The sequence below is a fragment of the Toxorhynchites rutilus genome, chromosome 2, assembly GCF_029784135.1.
Source record: "Toxorhynchites rutilus septentrionalis strain SRP chromosome 2, ASM2978413v1, whole genome shotgun sequence".
Lineage (NCBI taxonomy): Eukaryota > Metazoa > Arthropoda > Insecta > Diptera > Culicidae > Toxorhynchites > Toxorhynchites rutilus.
In genome coordinates, this window is record NC_073745.1 from 330,271,996 (window position 1) to 330,292,804 (window position 20,809).

Sequence of the window (20,809 nt, forward strand, 5' to 3'; positions counted from 1 at the left end):
TACTTGCCATTTTATCAAAATCGAAACAGATTTTTTTTTAATATTTTTGATGAAAACAGCGTTTTTATCTTATCAAAACTTTCAAGAGACAGAGCTCGATAATAGGACCAAGTCTAAATGTACATAGCCATTTGAAGATGAATTCAACCACGATGTTACGATAGCCGCCCATAACCCATCAACTGCATATCCGTGATTCTGAGAAGCATCAACGGCTCGTTAGATCGGATGTCGTCGATAATTTCGAATAATGTGGGATGTTGTTCTCCGTGATTGACCTGAACCAGCAAAATTGCACAAAGAACACACTGAATGACGATTGGGAGTAGCGAACCATCCTCATTGTGCAAGTTTAGCTGTATCAAGCATTAAATAGTCAATAACGACGTCGGCTACATCCTTACAGTCATCAGGGGAAAGGAAGCAATCTTAATATGGGTCACAACTGTAGCGTGTTTCCCTAGCGATTATCAAGGAAGGGATAGTTGTTAGTGAGGAGAGGTACGAATCAGGAGTCACTGTGGCAAGTGACTGTATAAATACGAAATAACGACCACTTAATGAAACGAAAATCTGGAAATCTCATGTGTCACAATATGTAGTTGAAATTAATGTAGGCGCACGAGACGGAAATGTATCTAAATATTCCGTCATTTATCGCGCATATTCTTTATATAACTCCAATCGCGGCGACGAAAAGATATCTTTGGGTGACCAAAAGAACTCCTCCAAAATATACTCTTTATATAACTCTAATCACGGCGACAGAAGATTATCTTTGAGCAATCTGAGAAGGTCACCGAGAGAAATCTAAAATAAATCGAAACGAAGATATATTCCACTAGCTGACCCGGCAAACGATGTTATGCCATATAATTCATTTCTAGAGAATATTTTGCTTGATAAAAATAGCGAATATATTTCAAGAGAGTTTGTGTGGTATCGTTCTGATCTGTGATTTTTTTTTTTAATTTTTCTTATCATCTCAAATATTTGCCAAAGTATTCTATTGTTCTAATTTGAGTGAAAACAAACTCAACGATATATAAACGACGCAGATCTGATCAGCCGTTCTCCTGTGATATTTTACACGTGCGTGGGAAAATCCCTCTTTTATATATAAAGATTATTCAATGTGCATGCCCCTCATTGAACTCCAATCGCGTTGTTTCGAAAATTGTGAAAATATTAACCCATTCGCTGCCATGCCTAAATTTTATGAAGTAATTCCCATTGCCATTTATATTTTGAGTGTTATTGTTTCAAAAAACCGTGGTTTATTATTTTTTATTATTTTTTATTATTATTATTTATTTTTTTATTTGGTTTTATTTTTCTTATAATAAGTATGATATTTGTAAAAAAAACATTTGTGGTATTTTTTCATGTTTTTACATATTTATACAGCCATTCCATGCCAAACCGATATAGTCGGATTTTCGTGAAAAGTGGTAGTTTTGTTCTTTATCGCAAAACATCAGACCCGTATTTTTTATTTTTTCAGTAGGGTGACCATTTCCATTTTAGGGTTGTCCGAAAAATCAACTTTTTCTTCTTTTTTCCAAAAATGACTTTTTTCAAAAATTCATAACTTTTGAACTACTAGACCGATTCAGATGATCGACATATCAAATTAAGGTCAATAAGTTGATCCTTCCTAATAATGTTTTCGTTATTCTTGATTGTATTCGTTTTTTATTGTTTCCATAGTCGCAGAACTAAAGGCGCTATATTTTTTTATATATTTTTTCTGAAAAGCTGGGCCTTTTTTTTTTTGAGTTATGATTTACGATGGTCCAAGAATCATTTTCCCAAAAATGACATTTTTCAAAAATGCATTACTCTTGAACTACTGGACCGATTCAGATGATCGATATATCAAATTAAAGCTAGAGATTTGCCAATTAATTGAATTCCGACACATTTGCCAATTAATTTAATTCTAGTCGTATACATCCAGTCTAGGCGCACAGAAATATTGATCGAAGACTAAAAACTATAAAAAAAAACTAATGCAATCAATAATTACGAAATCAAAATCCTTTTTTTTTCGCAAGTCAAATATTTTTCAAAGAATACTTTAATTTTATGTGTCGATCATCTGAATCCAGTAGATCAAAAGTTATGATTTTTTGTGATGGAAAAAAAGGAGAAAATATTTTTCAAGTCATCGTTAACTTTGAAAAAAAAATAACTCAAAAACGAAAAAAACGTCTCTCTGGTTTCGACATGTTTTGTGAAAAATTCTCAGCTCTCCAGAAAACATATAAAAAAATATAGCGCCTTTGGTCCCGAGACTATGAAAACAATAAAAAACGAATACAATCGATAATAACTAGAGCGGAATTCGAATTTTCTGCAGGTATAGTATTTTTTCAAAAAAGACCAAGTTTGGATTGGCTTTAATTTGATATGTTGATCATCTGTCTAGTAGTTCAAAAGTTATGAATTTTTGGAAAATATTAATTTTTCACTGAACTGTGATTAAATGGAAGTTGACCCAACCCCACCCCTAGAAGAGGTGATAGTTGGAATTAGGTTCAGAAATCAATTTCTCAATAATAATTTGATGATTTGACAACATGAATGATTATTTGAATTGCGAAAATAGTATCAACCCACCTAGAAGTGCGATGGAAATGATTATATTTGAAGATTTTTCTCTCGTCGTATTAGTGAGTAATTTTTCATCTAGACACAACATAAGGGGGTATTCTAGTGTAGAGTAACGAATTTTGGATGTTGTTTCGAGCTCCGTAAAAATAAAACAAAGAATATTTTTATTATCCACTATATCATTATTTGTTCATCTATCTTTTAGCAATAAAACAAAATTTGAACGGAGAATAATATTCATAACTAGAATAGTTAAGAGCTGATGAAGTGAAAGGGTTCAAAAAAAATTGTGCCATGGCGTACACGATTCTGGTTATCTGAAACAAAAAAATCGAACAGATTCTGAATCAGTAAAGATGCCGCTATCGCATGAACCTCGGACAAGTTAAAAACATGTTTTTTGACAAAGTGGCGGCCGCTAGAAAAACAAAATGCAGTTTAAAATGTTTTTTCTTACGTTTCCCTTTTTTTCAAAATAGTAAAATTTAAAAAATATTGTTTTTAGAGGTTCATGCGATAGAGATACTAGCAGATTGTATCCATATGAATTCGACATGAATCGGTTCAGTAGAACTTGAGATATCGTGTACACCAGTTTAAAAAACTAGTTTCGAGAAAAACGCGTTTGAAGTTCATTGTTGTGACCGTACCAGGGAAGATACCGCATCACTATAATAGCTCTAATTCGGTAAATCATCGGATTTTCGATAAGTCCATCCTAAGGTATATTCTTGAACGCCTGAACAACAGACATATGAAAGAAAAAAAAATTTTTTTTTTCGAATTTCTAGACTAGAATACTGCCTTAACAGAATTCTATGAAATATTTAACCTTGTAGTAGTTCTGTATAATGTTAAGCATGAGATTTTTGGTTATGGTTATTTGCCCTAATCCAGAAGGCTTGTGCAAAGCGTTTCTTGACTTTTTGTACCATTCATGTGGACTTTTCTAAAAAAAGGTTAAATAGAGGACTCCCTCATAAACAAAACATAACTTTATGTAATAATTAAATATTTGTCATATTACAAATAATTCAAACCAGACAACAATTTAATTATACAATGACATATTCAAAAACATCTGAACTGATTAAGTTTACTAGCAGGGGTAGAGATTTCAGTAACATGTGTCGGTATTCAGTATAGTTCTACTTAAATTTCTATTAAACATATAATAACTACGCATTTTTCTGGACCAAAAAGTGTTATGGAATGAAAGATTGGATTAACTTGGAAAAACTAAATGCACACTGTCGGAATAAGCTACCGCTTACCTCCAAGTCCTGCTCCGAAATATTATAGGACGCGATCAATTGTTCAACCAAATGATCCAACCGAGAACCCAGCCCGGATAGGGCGACCGATGCGCCCGAAACTGCAGCTCCTTGTTGCAGCAAAATATCTTTCGACCGACTCTCTAATGCGTTATACTTGGCCTGCATACCGAGGTACTCTTGTCTATTAGAATGAAAGAAAAAGACTGATAAAATTCAAAACCAACTCCTTAGTATGCAACCCATTACCTTCTCTGCTCTCCTATACGAACCAAATGCCGGCACTCCTCCTGTTGCCTCTCAATCTCACCCTCCCGCTGAGCTAGCGACTGTCTCAGCTGGGAGATTTCCAGTTCCGCCTCCTTCAGCGCTTCCACACAGGATGCCTTCTCCGCTTGGAGGAAATCCTGCATCTCGCAGGATTCCTCCTCCAGTTCAGTCTTCTGCCTCAGCAATTCCTCCTGATTCTTCAGGGACTTTTCCATATCAGTCTGCAGCGAGTGGCAAATATTTCGCAGCTTGGAAATTTCCTCCTGTTTCTTCTCCAACACACAACCGGACATGTGCAGCTGCGACTCCAGCATCAGCAGGCTGTCACACTCGCCGCCCGTCTCAACGGGGGTGCCCTGTACGGTCTCGAGCAATCCGAGTACCCGCTCACTGTTGTTCTGAAGCTCCTTCTGGGCCGCCAATTTCTCCTCGCGCTCCTTCAATAACTTCTGCTCCAAGGCTGTTACCATTTGACTCTTCTCTGAGTGTTTAGTCATCAGCGTTGAATACTCCGCCGTTAGCTTTTTGAGTTTCTCCTCGAGCTTCTCCATCTCCTTATCGCGAATGTCGGATTGAGTGTGCTTATGGCTCACCTCGATCGCATCCACCCTTATGTCTTTCACCTTGCCGCAAAATGCATCCTCCACGTCCTTGCAGGTGATTGCCGTTTGGACGCTAGTTTCGTGGTAAATTTTTGTCTTTTGAACTAGCTTCTTGGTTACGCTAGCTAGCTTAGGATGGTTGGAGAGCGTTTTCGTTGGAGTGTCTTGCTTCGACGAAGGAAGTTTTTTGACTAAAGAACTTGTCATACGGTTCTGCTCGCGAGATAACGATTCGCTCCGGGGGCTGGCACCTTTAAGATCTTCGGCGGATTTTTCTTTCCGTCGTCGAGGAAGCGTTCCAAATTTATCGGGCGTACAGCATGGTTTGGCTTCCAAAGCGAGTGTTCCAACGCGGGTTTTAATCGAGACACCTTCGGGGGCAGCAGAACTAGCACGAGTACCGGCTGATCGAGGAGTCACATTACCTTTGCCACCAATTGAAGGCCAGCGGCCGTCATCTGTTGGTGTTCCCAGCGGAGTTCGACCTCTTGTGATCGAAGGTGTCCTGGATAAACTGACTCGTTGAGTGTTGGGCGAGGCGTCTTTAATTCCCGATGGCAAAGAATCCGGCTTAGTGGGCCGTTTCGTCAGAGTCGACTGCTTCGGTGATGGCATAGTTTTACTGTTGCTTGTACAGATTGTGTTTACTTTTTCACGGGATCGAGCGCTCTCTCTGGCGGCTGCCGCTACGTTCATTGCGGATGTTGGAGGTGTCTTCAGATTCAGCGAAACTGACCTTCCAAGCGAGGAAGCCCTTGATCGTGAACTGCTTCGAGCTGAGGAACTACTTTCGGAGAATTTTCTTGGCAATCTATTGGCTAGCGGTTCTTTCACCACGACCTTCTTCTTAGCGATACTTCCCGCTTTTCGTATGGAGCTCACAGGTCCTCCTGTGACGGAAGAGCTCTCACTACCTCCCTCGCTTGCGCAGTAGTCATTGTTCAACCTTCCCCCAATAAGTATTGTACTTCCTGTCTTATCGTAAGCGTCTGAACAGTAACTGATCATACTCGAATTACATGACACACTGACCCCATTGATTTCCTCCAGGCCACAGCAGCTGCTAGCGTATCCTGCGCTATTGTTACTGAGTGCCCGTTGCAAGATATCGGCGTCATTCAGCGACCCTGTGACTCCACCAAACTCAATCCCACTGTCACTGCCATCGCCTCCGTTCAAAACCTTTACGGCATCCACGTCCACCAGGCACGGATGATGATCATCGATGAGTTCTATGATGTCCACCACTTTGTCACTTACCACTACTGGCTGATCCTCCCTCAGCGAGGAACAATTGTAATCGGTAACGGTAAAAGAAGAGTCCTGCGAGGATTTGGTGGTACTGTTCGCTGCTGTTGCATCGTCGGTGTTCGATGATTGCTGTTCGAGCTCAAGCTCACATGGTGGCGGTGGCGGCGACACCAGCAACTCGCTGTCTGTTGGATTAATTGATACTTCTTGTATGGTGTCCATAATGACCTGCGGATGACTCCCACTAGTCTCTTGTCTTGTTGTCCGATATCCAGCTCCTATAAAACATCGGCTTGGCTGTCGTCTGTCGTTTATGTTCTGGTGTCACTGACGAACTTAATCCAGGTTACATCGTTCTCTGGGGAAGAAATGAAATATGAAATGTGGTTATCGACAATGCATATCGGTTTCGAAAACAAAAACATCGTTTACTAGCGCGCAAAGCTTATCTTATCGATAAGTGGGGTGAATGGAACAAATACAAGAATGGGGCCTTCGGGGGGCTACATTGTGACTATCGTATATGTATACTATCGTTCAATAGTCTTCATCCATATTTGAATTATGGTAAAATCAATGAAAAAGATTTGTGAAGAATATGTTGATATGGCACCACTTTTAAGAATAAAATATGCACCAGGTGACTAATTTCATGCCAACTTGCCTTAAGAGTTGGCAGCACCATCTCAGAGAACTGTGAAAAGTTGTGGGTATAAACACATGGCTCATTTAAGCAACTTTGCATACTTGAAATCTTTAAAAAAGAATAAGACTACTTTTTGAAAAGGGCCAAAACATTTTTCTTAATTTTTTACAAGAATAACTCAATTATAACTCAAAAACTATGGTACCTGAGCAATTCCAATTGAAATCGTCCTAAAAATGCAGATTTTCGAAACATGTATTTTTGATTCGAGTGAAAGTTTGTATTTCGTTTGGGTTGGAGGAAATATGAGTTTTCCACAGCAATTGAGATTTTTTTTTTTGACTTAAGGGTAACTTTTGAAAAGGGCGTATCGATTTTAGTAAGAGAAATTGTTGATAATTTATATCTCAAAAACTATGAGTCGTACAGAAATGTTATAGAATATTGATGTTAAAATGTGAAAAAAAATTACACTTAGAAAAAAAAACATTTTTTATTTACAAAAAAAACTTTAATTTGCAATAATTAAAATACATATTTTTTATTATTTTTTTGTTTTTTCATATAAAATAGAAGTCATGTAGAAAATTTACTAAACGGGTCCAAGATGGTAATACTATTTTTAATGAACTTTGTGGAACATCGAATTTTTATAAATTTCCGAAACTTCGAATTTTTGTGCGTTAACAATCATTTTTAGCCACAAATTATTAATCCTGATGTGATTTTAAATAAAAAAAAAAGCTCAATCTCCTTCTAAATGCAACCATTCTAGAGATATTTGAAACCAACGTTTCTAAATTATCATCTTTTATTAATTTTTATCTATTTATACAGCTCATTATATGACAAACCGATATAATGGTTCTCAAATTGTTTCTCAAAAAGTTTATTTTCGCAAAATATTAGACCAGTATTTTTTTTATTTTTTCAATAGGGTGCCCATTTTCATTTTAGGGTGGTTCGAAATATCGACTTTTTCCCCCTTTTTCTAAAATTTATAACTTGTGAACTACAGAACCGATTCAGATGATCGAGATATCAAATTAAAGCTAATTAGTTAGTCTTTCTTGGAAAAATATTAGGTTTTGATTTTGTCATTATTGATTGTTTATGTTTTATATAGTTTTCATGGTCTCAGGACCAAGGATGCTATATATTTTTATAATTTTTCTTGAAAACTGAGGATTTTTTACGCAGCATATCCAAAATTCAGGAAGGCGTTATTTTTTGTTCTTATGTTATGATTTTTCAAAGCTAACCGATGGTACAAAAAATCATTTCTCCCCTTTTTTTCAAAAATTCATAACATTTGAAATACGAGACCGATTCAGATGATCAATATTAGTGATGAAACGAAGAGTGGTTTTGAGTCTTTAATAGCAAATTCAAAATTGAGAGAAACGGCATGTGACATGGTGTTCAATGTAAGAAAGAAACAAAAACACATTTTCAAATAAAAATTTTGAAGCAACATTAATTTTTTCGTTTAGAATAAGTATCAACTTTAGCTTTGCGCAGTAACGATATCGTAACCAAAGAGGTTATACCGAGGTGCGATTATTGCTTATTGCAAAAAAAATCCTATTTAATAGTGTATCATGTTTTCTACAAGGAATTTAGAACACTATCGCAAGGAATTTAGAGTCACTATCCGGTATCCAACCGGATATCCGTTTCATCTCTTATCAATATATCAATTTGAAGCCAATGAGTTGTTTTTTTTTTGAAAAAAAACACCACACTTGCGTGAAAATTGGATCCTAGTTGCAAATATGTAGTAGTATAGTCACACAGGGATATTGAAAGAAAACTGAAAACATGTTAACTTTGAAAAATCATAACTCATACACGAAAAAAGACACCTATCTGAAATTCGGATATGTTATGTGATAAAACCTCAGCTTCAAGATAAAATATAAAAAATATGGTGCCTTTGGTCCCGAAACCATGTAAACTATGGAAAACAATTACATCCAATAATTACGAAAACGAAATTCTTTCTTTTCACGAAGTGTAATATTTTTCTCAACAAGAATAGCTCATTGGCTTTAATTTGATATGACGATCATCTGAATCGTTCCAGTAGGTCAAAAGTTACGAATTGTTGTGGTGGAAAAAAAGGGGTAAAAATTGATTTTTCGGCCCATTTAGAAAAATCATAACTTCAGAACAAAAACTAACTCTGCTATCAAGAAAAAAAAATATAAAAAATGCAGCGTCCTTGGTCCCGAGACCATGAAAACTATAGAAAACAAATACAATCAATAATGACAAATTCAAAACCTAAAAACCACTCTAAAATGGAAATGGTCACCCTAATGTTAACATAAAAAAAATATTTTTTTTCATATAAACTAGGAGTCGTGCACAAAATTTAAAAAATTAGTCCAAGACGGTAAAATTTTTTTTGCCAACTTAGTGGAACATCGATTATTTATGAATTTTCGAAACATCGAATTTTTGTAGCTTAACAATCATTTTTAGCCACAAATTAAGAATTCTGATGAGATTTAAAACAAAAAAGCTCTTCATCAATCTTCTTATAAATACATCTATTCTCGAGATATTCAAAAAAAATTCTAATTTATTGTCTTTTTTATAGTAAATAGGCTCTTTTAATCTGTTTGTCGTGTTATAACGTCATGTTCATGAAATTTTATGAGTTTGCTTATATTTTTCAACAACTTTTCCTAATACATCAATATAGTAAAAATATAGACATTTTCTAGATCTTATAGTTTTTAATTTTGAATAAAAATTTTAGAAAAAAAAAACTGAAAAAATCTATCAGACTGGGCAGGGAAAAAGTTTTTCGAACGACAATTTTTTCATGTTTTTCTTTGAAAAAATACTATTAGAGTTTAATTTATAGCATTTTTTTTGTATAAATAAAAGCGATTTACATGCTCTGTTACCTTTTTTATTTACAGGAATAGGAATAGGAATAGGAATAGGAATAGGAATAGGAATAGGAATAGGAATAGGAATAGGAATAGGAATAGGAATAGGAATAGGAATAGGAATAGGAATAGGAATAGGAATAGGAATAGGAATAGGAATAGGAATAGGAATAGGAAGAGGAATAGGAATAGGAATAGGAATAGGAATAGGAATAGGAATAGGAATAGGAATAGGAATAGGAATAGGAATAGGAATAGGAATAGGAATAGGAAGAATCATAAGAATAAACTTTCATTCTTTGTTTGAGCTAAAGCTAAAATATTTATTTAGTTAGTTAATATAATACATGAAAATTTCTACCATCTATCTTACAATTCAGTGAATGCTTTACTTTGACCTCTATTTTCACCGAATCAAGTTAAATTTTCATCTGTACATACTTAATTAGTTTCAATTAATTTATTTTTAACTTCTACTTACAACAAGAACTTCAGATCTGTATTTTGAAAATTCCAGTTACTCTGCGGAATACGTTTGTAAATACCTATGAATTCCATTTCAGGTCAATTTAGTTTCAATATATGTTATTTTGAATATTCTTACTTTGCCAATTTGAATTTCGGTTTATAATTATTCTACACATTCTAATGTAATTTTTATTATTTTTTCTAAATTCTATAGATATAACAATAGAAATTTTTGTAAATTTAATATTTTGGTTTATGTTTAATTTTTGCCCACATTATTCTCCTGTCATATTCTAACTTCAATTTTTCTATCACCCTCATGGTCTTCTCTTTGGCGGTATATGCGATTTCTAGCAATCATCATAGGGTTCGGGCAGAATGTGGATATCGTTTGAACAGAGTACGGATAAGGTTTGAATAGAATACGGATAGGATTCTGATAATATACGGATATGATTTGGCTAGAATACAGATTAGATTCGAATAGAATATGGATAAGATTCGGATAGAACACGGATAAGATTCGAATAGAATACGGACAGGAATCGGAAAGAACAAGGATTCGGACAGAATGAAATACTATTATACGGATAGAATTCGGATAGAATATACATTAAATTCGGATGGAATAGGAATACGATTCGGATAGACTACAGATTGGATTCGGAAATAAAATGGATGAAAATCAAATAGAACACGGGTAGGATTCGGATAGAAATAGGAAAGAATAAGGATATGATACGGTTAGAATAGAAAAACTTTTCGGAGAGAATACGGATAGAATTCAAGTAGAATACAGATTCGGATGTAAAGGGTGTGTCACATCAAATTGCATCACGGAAAAAACGCTGTAGAAATTTAATTTTTAGGAATTATATCTTCAGCTTTTGCTTATAATCAGATAAGAGTGTATAGATAACGTTGATCATGCTTCACTGTCAATTTCTCGTAAATTTGGAAAAATGTCGTCGAACGATAAAGAGCGTCGTGAATTAATCCTGTGCACTCATTTCGAGAATCCGGAGTTGTCACATCGGGACATCGGTAAGATGCTGGGAATCGTCCAATCCACGGTCAGCAAAGTACTAAAACGATACTTCGAGAACCTAACCATCGACCGGAAGGTGAAGAACAGCAAAAATGAATGCTCCGTCAGTGAAAAAGATCACAAGCGCGTAGTTAAGCAGTTTAGACGTGATCCGAGAAGTTCGGTCCGGGATGTCGCCAATAAGCTGAATTTGTCAAGTTCATTCGTCCAGCGGACCAAGAAGCGGGAGGGCCTGCGTACATACAAGGTTCAGAAGGCTCCTAACCGCGACGAAAGGCAAAACATGGTGGGGAAGACGCGAGCCCGGAAGCTGTACACCGAAATGCTGACGAAGCCGCATTGCCTGGTAATGGACGACGAAACCTACGTCAAAGCGGACTTTCGTCAGCTGCCGGGCCTGTTGTTCTTCTCCGCAGAGGACAAATTCTGCGTTCTGGAGGAGATTCGCAAGCAGAAACTATCCAAGTTTTCCAAAAAGTACATGGTGTGGCAAGCGATCTGCTCTTGCGGAAAGCGGAGCGCCCCCTTCGTGATGACCGGCACGGTAAACGGGTAGGTTTGCCTTAAGGAGTGCCTACAGAAGCGCTTACTACCACTATTGAAGCAGCACGAGGACCCAACCATCTTCTGGCCGGATCTCGCTTCGTGCCACTATTCAAAGGACGTGTTGGAGTGGTACGAAGCCAACGGGGTCACCTTCGTGCCAAAGGAAATGAACCCGCCCAACGCGCCGGAGCTTCGCCCAATAGAGAAATATTGGGCGATTATGAAGCAGGCCCTCCGGAAGAACCCAAAAGTTGTCAAATCGGAGGCGGACTTCAAGAGAAAATGGATTTCTGTTAAAAAAACTACAACCTGACGTTGTACAGAACCTTATGAACGGGGTAAAGAGGAAGGTGCGAGCATACGGGCTTGGGCTCGAAGTATGAATAAAAAGGAAATGCCAAAAGTTGTTTAATAGTTTTTATTTTACTTTCTAAAATTTTCAAAAGGATCGGTCTACTGGGCGAATTTCTACAGCGTTTTTTTCCGTGATGCAATTTGATGTGACACATCCTTTAATAGGAATACTAGTCGGATAGAATACAGATTGTTTTCGAATAGAATATGGATAAGATTCAGAAAGAAAATAGATAAGAATCAAATAGAACACGGGTAGTATTCGGAAAGGAATCGAAAAGAACAAGGATAGGATTCCGATATAAAGCGGATAGTATTCGAATAGAAAACGGATAGATCGGGAAGAATGAGGATAGGAATCGAAAAGAAACATATAAGATTTGAATATAAAACACATTGAATACGGATAGAATTCAAGTAGAATACAGATTCGAATTGAATAGGGATACTAGTCGGATAGAATACAGATTGTTTTTAAATAGAATATGGATAAGATTCAGAAAGAAAATGGATAAGAATCAAATAGAACACGGGTAGTATTCGGAAATGAATCGAAAAGAACAAGGATAGGAATCGGATAGCATACGGATAGGATTCGGATATAAAACGGATAGTATTCGAATAGAATACGGATAAGAATCGGGAAGAATCAGGTAGGAATCGAATAGATTTGGATATAAAACGGATAGTATTCGAATAGAATATGGAGAATACATCGACAAGAGGAGAAAAACTTTGATAGAATATTCAGATCTGATTAGATTTGACTAGAATACGAATAAGAATCGAATAGAAAAAGGATAGGATTCGGATCTCCGATATTAGATTCGAATAGAATAGGTACACGATTCGTATAAAATACAGATTGGATTCGAATAGAATACGGATAAGATTCAAAAAGATAATGAATAAGATAACGGATAACGGATAGGTTTCGGATAGGAAACGGATAGGAAACGGATAGGAGTCGGATAGAATATGGACAAGATTCGGATAGAATACGGCCAATATTCGGAGAGAATACGGATAACATTAGAATACTGATAGGTTTCGGATTGAATACGGATATGATCCGACAAGAATACGGATAGGATTCGGATTAGACACGGATAGACGGCTACTAGGATGGAAAACAATGGAGTACGATGAGATGGATGAGAGAGATTCATATACTCTATAACTGTTTTAGGAACTTTATCTGTGTAGCGTATTCAATAAGATTAAGTATAATATAATGGAAACGACCAACATTCACTAAAAGTAATTGTCCATCAGAACGGAATGCTACGAACTGACAAAAAAGTTAATTGAAGTTAAGACGCTTCAATAGATTCATTCAGCTTGTGAAACAGGATGAATAAACTCCGCCACATGCACTCGAGCTGAAACGATCTCAACAAAGGTACCCCCTGGAAGAGCGAAACAAAAGAGTTCCGTGCCGCTTCGACAGAGTAGCAATCAAAGGTTGGCGTTTTCCATTTCTGAACAATAATTAAAAAAAAGTAAAAGGTCAGTTATTACAAAAGCCAAATTGCTTTTCCGGTTCTCGGAAGTTACGGAAATTTACACTTGCTACGGGGTAAATAGTTGAAATGCCCAAAATAATCAAACATTGGTCACCCTTGACACAAAATCAACCTCCAATTCGTACAATTTCGTGCACCCACGAAAAATGAATCCAACTTTGCTTTCTGGCACCCATCATAAACATGTCTCTCTATTCGGATTCCAATTTCAACCATACAAATTGGCCCGCAATCCGTAAATGGTCAAAATGTGGTTGTCAACACAAGTGCACATGAACTTCCTACTCGTGTATAAACCATCGTGACCATCCACATCGACAAGAGGAGAAAAAAGCGGAGGTTGGTAATTAATTTACACCGACGACGACAGCGCATCCACAGCCTGGCTATTGGAAAAAAGCGAATTAAGTAATTATTGGAGATAAATACTTTTCTAATTGGTTTGGATTGACGCTCACACGCCCGGAGGTGCGATAGCGCTGCGCTTTCGTGTTAGCTGTTGTTTGTGTTTCTTTACATGGAAGAAGAGTCCGTAGGATTATTCCATTTGCCCACAGGGTAGAGCGTGGTTATTCGTACGGTTGAGCAAATGCTCGTCAGGTCGTGACCTGAGAGCAACGAAGAGCAAATGCGACGAAATTGTGAATTCAATTTCAGATTCATCGTCTCGCTTCATTTGACTCAGCAGGTTCAATTTGTATTAGTTATTCTCCGGATCGTGTGCAGAAAGCGGAGCGAGTTTTTGCTCGCTCACCCTCGCATATCGTCACATATTCAGTCGAATGATGGGATAGACCAAATTTTTGTCGTTCGATAAAATCACGTGCAAAACTGCTACACCGCTAAGGATTATATCTCAACTCGATTTCCGTTCCGGATTGATGCTCAGTAATCAAACCACAAGTCAGCTCAGCGTAAACTCGACACAAGAACCTCGAAATAAAGTATTGCATTTTTCCCCCGGAGAGAAATGGGAAAGCTGAGAATAAAACCAACTCTGTTCCCCAACAACAAAAGCTCGCATTCAACCTCGTAAAGGGTGTGTCACATCAAATTGCATCACGGAAAAAACGCTGTAGAAATTCGCCCAGTAGACCGATCCTATTGAAAATTTTAGACAGTAAAATAAAAACTATGAAACAACTTTTGGCATTTTCTTTTTATTCATACTTCGAGCCCAAGCCCGTATGCTCGCACCTTCCTCTTTACCCCGTCCATAAGGTTCTGTACAACGTCAGGTTGTAGTTTCTTTTTTTGAACAGAAATCCATTTTCTCTTGAAGTCCGCCTCCGATTTGACAACTTTTGGGTTCTTCCGGAGGGCCTGCTTCATAATCGCCCAATATTTCTCTATTGGGCGAAGCTCCGGCGCGTTGGGCGGGTTCATTTCCTTTGGCACGAAGGTGACCCCGTTGGCTTCGTACCACTCCAACACGTCCTTTGAATAGTGGCACGAAGCGAGATCCGGCCAGAAGATGGTCGGGCCCTCGTGCCGCTTCAATAGTGGTAGTAAGCGCTTCTGTAGGCACCCCTTAAGGTAAACCTGCCCGTTTACCGTGCCGCTCATCACGAAGGGGGCGCTCCGCTTTCCGCAAGAGCAGATCGCTTGCCACACCATGTACTTTTTGGCAAACTTGGATAGTTTCTGCTTGCGAATCTCCTTCGGAACGCTGAATTTGTCCTCTGCGGAGAAGAACAACAGGCCCGGCAGCTGACGAAAGTCCGCTTTGACGTAGGTTTCGTCGTCCATTACCAGGCAATGCGGCTTCGTAAGCATTTCGGTGTACAGCTTCCAGGCTCGCGTCTTCCCCACCATGTTTTGCCTTCCGTCGCGGTTAGGAGCCTTCTGAACCTTGTATGTACGCAGGCCCTCCCGCTGCTTGATCCGCTGGACGAATGAACTTGACAAATGCAGCTTATTGGCGACATCCCGGACCGAACTTCTCGGATCACGTCTAAACTGCTTAACTACGCACTTGTGATCTTTTTCACTGATGGAGCATCCATTTTTGCCGTTCTTCACCTTCCGGTCGATGGTTAGGTTCTCGAAGTATCGTTTTAGTACTCTGCTGACCGTGGATTGGACGATTCCCAGCATCTTACCGATGTCCCGATGTGACAACTCCGGATTCTCGAAATGAGTGCACAGGATTAATTCACAACGCTCTTTTTCGTTCGACGACATTTTTCCAAATTTACGAAAAATTGACAGTGAAGCATGGCCAACGTGATCTATACACTCTTATCTGATTATAAACGAAAGCTAAAGATATAATTCCTAAAAATTAAATTTCTACAGCGTTTTTTCCGTGATGCAATTTGATGTGACACACCCTTTATTCTCTGGTGCATCAGCGCCCCCGCGATTAACACACACACAGCATTGGGGCAATAAGATATCCCATCTCAACGAATTTATATTGTGTTTTTTTTTGCTCGAGCCGCTTGTCAGACGGCCACGACCTTTCTCTGTTTCTACTTGTCATTCTATGCTGGAGTGCACCACCATGGATCTAGCCATTCGACTGCAGAACAAATTTCTGTACCGTGATGGCCTTAGGGAGACGACGGTGGCAAAAAGTCACGACGAGCCTCTCCACTCTATCCAAAAAAGAATCCGCAATAATACGTCAATGTCATATGGCGATGGGAAAGGGTCACCTCCAGTCTGTTTTTTTCTATATAGTTTTACTAGAAATGCCGCCTTTTGTTGGCGAAATGTGATGTAATGTTTTCATTCACCCTTTTCCTTTTGTGCGGAAATTTATTACATTCGAGCCGAATATTTCGTCGCACGCTGAAATATTCATATTTATGTTTCAGTGATATGTTTTTTCTATGCGGAAGGATAAATCAATTGTCAACTCTTTATACTGATTCAGAATTTCATATTCATAATTTAAACTTTTCTTCAAATTCCTTCTATAATTTTAGATTTTATAAACATAACCGAACTAGAATGAATCTAAATTGAATGCCTTCTCAAAGGAAAGTGGATGGGTTGTGTCGATGGCACGAAGGAAAGCTTGACGTAGGACTATGATTATTAAAAAAAAATGGTTTTTGATTTTTTTGATAAATGTTCGAAGAATTTGAACAAAATACTATACCACGAAATTTAACGCCTGAATTGTATGCAGAAATTTTACTTAATATATTGTGCGGGGAAGTGAACGGCAAGTGAAATAAAAAAACATGCTTATTTTATTCGTTGATTTGTTGAGTATTTTAATTATTAGTACTTTTTTACACCTTAGACAAAAAAAGCCTGGATAAAGTCCTCGTCTAATGGTATGTATTGTATGTCCTATATAACAACAACGATTCTGCATAATATGTATTTGAAAAAAATTCGTAGAGTGACCTTCCTTTACAGGAATCAAAGGCGTTGATGCGGATTCCAAACTGTGTATTCAAATTTTAGAATTTGTACTCAAACATCAAATCACAAATATGAGAATTTTAATTGCAGGATCCAGATTTCGGTGATGAATTCCACGTTCAGATTTCAAACCTGTTTTCATGCTATGGTTTTCATTCCATAAGCTTCAGATTCCAGGTTGCGTAATTGGATTTCAGATAATAGATTTAAGGTCCTAAATTTCAATTTCCGGATACGTGTCCTGAATTGAAATTTAAATTCGAGCGATTTACGAAACTCTGTTTTTTAAACTACAAATTCTACATCTATAGAATCTTTCATCCCACTCCAAATACTACATGCGAATTCCAGATTTAAGATTCCCCGATCAGATACTGAATAAAGAGTCCATGTTTTGCTTCTAGGTAAGATACAAATAAGAAATTTAAAAGATTTAGAAGAGATGTCGGAAGATTTCAGATTCTAGACACGGAAATCTCAGATTCCAGGTTATGGACTAACATGTCAAATTCATATAACAAATTGTATGTTCTAGATATGGATTTGGAATTCAGATGTTATGCATTACGGATTTAGAATTCGAATTCCAAATTGCTGTTATGAGATGCTCCATTCTGAATATTCTTCAAACCACAATAAGTTTTCAGATTCAGATAAGGGGTAGAGATCACTCCAAATATCATATACGGATTCCAGATTTCAGATTCGTTCAGATACCAAATTGAGATTAAATATTTCGCTTCCACGCTGAAATCCAGATTTGGATCCAAACTAAAGATTTAGTAGATTTAAAATAATACTAACACTACTTAATTCAGATTCTAGATACGGATTACGGAACTGGAGATTTCCGATGTGGACTCATATTTTAAATGAATATGATAAATGTGAGATTGCTAAATCCAGATTATATGTTCTGGATACTGATTTATAACTCAGAATTCATATTTCGAACTGTTTTGAGATTCTGCAATTTGAATACTCGTATTCCATATCATGGTATAAATTTAAATATGAAAAATTCATTTTCAGATTTCAATATCTATATTCATGATAGTTTCCATATGCCCAGAGTGGAACCGGGTTTTTTTTCTTTCTGCATTATAGTGACTTTCAACACTTTTCGTCACTTTATTTTCATTTAGAAACAATGTCGGGAGTGAGAATTGAACTCGTGACTTTTCGTGTGAGGGGTACGGATGTTATCACTATACCAGATCGCATCCTGGAATCTGAAATCTGAAATTTCCGCATCTGAAGAGATTTTTCCAGATTTTTTACATTCCACATAAATTAATAGATTCCACAAATATAAGATTCTCCAGAATTCCAGAATATATATGAATATAAATGAATATTCTGGATACATTAAGCTTTTAAAATTACAACCAGATTTCAGATTCAGATAAAATGTAGAGATCACTCCAAATACCATACGGATTCCAAAATCCAGATTTAAATAAATCAGATCAAGATCCGGGTTAGAAATTCTAGATTGAAAATTCATTATTACATATTCCAAATTCTAGGTACAGATTACGGGTACGAAGATTCCAGATGCCAGATTCTAAACTCATATTTCAGATTCCATGTTACGGAGACGGATTTAAAGTTCAGATTTAATATTCCAAACTGCTGCTTTGAAATTCTGCAATATGGATAGTCGAATTCAAGATCAATATATAAATTTAAAACTAAAATGATTCACATTCATATTTCAGAATCTGTATTCATGATCGGGTTTTCGGGTTCTCAAATTTTTGTGAAAATTATTTGTTCCTTTTTGAAAAATATTATCCCCTTATTTTTATTAGGGTGGCCCGAAAAATGATTTTATTCTCCTTATTTACAAAAACGTCTTTTTTCAAAAATTAATAACTTTCGAATGATCGAAATATCAAAACCAATTAGTTAGATTTCTTTGAAAAATTATTACATTCGCAAAACGCTTGGGTTTCGTTCTCAGAATTATTGATTGTATCCGCTTTTCATAATTTACATGGTTTAGAAAAAGAATAAGCTATATTTTTTTGGAGGCTGAGTTTTTTTTACATAACATATCCAAAAATCAGAGAGGCGTTTCTTTTCGTTTTGGAGTTATGATTTTTCCAAGTAAACATGTTTTCAGTCTTCGTTTATGCGACTAGACTACCATGCATCTACATTGATGTATAGTGACTGTAACATGGTTACTAGAGTGCCAATGGATGTATGGGGAAAAGTGACCCTCGAATTTTCAAAGCGAACTTGATTAAAAATGTTGATTTCCACGAAAAACTACCCTATGAAAAATATCAGGACTTTTCGAAAATCGTATTATTTACCGAGCCATTTTAGTGATGCGGTATCTAACCTAGTGCGGCCATAACAATAAACTTCAAACGCGTTTTTCTCGAAGCTAGATTTTTCAAACTGGCGCACGCAATATCATATCAATATTCAGTAGAACCAATTCATGTCGAATTTATATGGATACAATCTGCAGGCATCTCGCTATCGCATGAACCTCTAAAATATGATATTTTTTAGGCTTTACTATTTTAAAAAATCGGGAAACGTAAGAAAAAACTTTTTAAACCGCATTCAAACGGCCGCCATTTTGTCAAAAAACATGTTCTTGACTTGTTCGAGGTTCATGCCATAGCGGCATCTTTACTGATTCAGAATCTGTTCGTTTTTTTGTTCCAGATAACCAGAAGGGCTGGTGTATGCCATGGCACAACTTTTTTTAACCCTCTCACTTCATCAGCTCTCAACTATTCTAGTTATGAACATTTTCTCTCCGTTTAATTTTTGTTCTATTGTTCAGAGATAGATGAACAAATAATCATACAATAATACAATATTCTTTGTTTTATTTTTACGGAGCACGAAAAAACGTGTATCTACACTAGAATACTGCCTTAAGTAACATGAATCAAACACGCCTCAATAAATAAAACTATTGGTCACAGTTGTTCAAGGCTCCTGCAGAAAAACATAAATCTGATATTTAATGGAGAATGGAAAAAAAAACTAATACAAAAATGGTTTTGATTGTCACCGAACCTATTTCCGAATATATTTCGTTCATCGTGTGGAAAATCCAAACAATTGAATGAATAATTCAGGGGCGGATTTTATAAACAAAAGAATCATCATTTTCTTATGGTTCCATAAAATATTCATTTTATTTTTGCACTAGTTTTATCGTTCCGTTTTACATTAAGAAAAGTGGAACATATTTGCGCCCATTCTGAAATTTATGAACCGAAACCAATATTTGTAGCAGAACGAAAGTGAATGCACGAAGAAAAATGATAAAATTGAGATCATAGCGTACGAGGGAGTGGAAATGGGAGCGAAAATAGGAGTAAAACTGTAAGTGAAAATGAGAGTAGGAAATAGAGATAGTGAGTGAAAGGGAGAGTGAAAAATCAGCTTTCTCGTTATTGACAATATGTGCCATCCAGTGACTAAGGTGTCAGACCATTGAAATAAATTTAGATTTGTAAAATGATTTGAAGAGCAGAATATTTACCACACCGCCTGCAAAAACGAACAAGTCCACCCGACTGTTACCTCTTTATTGAACGAAATTAATATTTCGCGTGGAAGGCATAAGCGATAGACAGGTTTTTCATTCATTTTCCTTTCATTCCACTGCTCGGCTTCAATTTCCGGCGAACACAGCTAATTCACCTTCTCCTCATACAAACACTGTACTCCAAACGCCTCGTTGCTGTTTTGCTGTTAGCGTTTTTGAAAGTGTTCCGGAAAAAAGTACCTCTTCACTTTCGTTTCAAACTCGGGGGCGTTGAAGCTCTGTCAGCGCGCCTAACGAAGCAAACTGAAGAAAGGGGGTAAAAATTAATTTGATGTTTTTGGAGAGAGCCCCCACTCGTGTAAACTCAGCTTGAACAGCAAAATGTCACTATGTCCACT

General features: G+C 36.8%; 1 protein-coding gene and 1 non-coding gene across 2 annotated transcripts in view; one reads left to right on the forward strand and one right to left on the reverse strand.

The window, feature by feature from the left end:
• Nucleotides 1–20,809, reverse strand: part of LOC129769112 (uncharacterized) — a 159,841-nt gene that overhangs the window by 23,774 nt on the left and 115,258 nt on the right. The window contains exons 3-4 of the mRNA XM_055771151.1: nucleotides 4,140–6,371; nucleotides 3,891–4,074 (exon numbers count right to left, since the gene is read on the reverse strand). Coding sequence (XP_055627126.1) covers nucleotides 3,891–4,074; nucleotides 4,140–6,235 — 2,280 coding nt within the window. The 5' untranslated portion in view covers nucleotides 6,236–6,371. The remainder of the gene's footprint in view (nucleotides 1–3,890; nucleotides 4,075–4,139; nucleotides 6,372–20,809) is intronic.
• LOC129772203 (U4 spliceosomal RNA) lies at nucleotides 8,169–8,308 on the forward strand. The gene has a single exon (XR_008742586.1). It is a non-coding gene; the product is annotated as a U4 spliceosomal RNA (small nuclear RNA).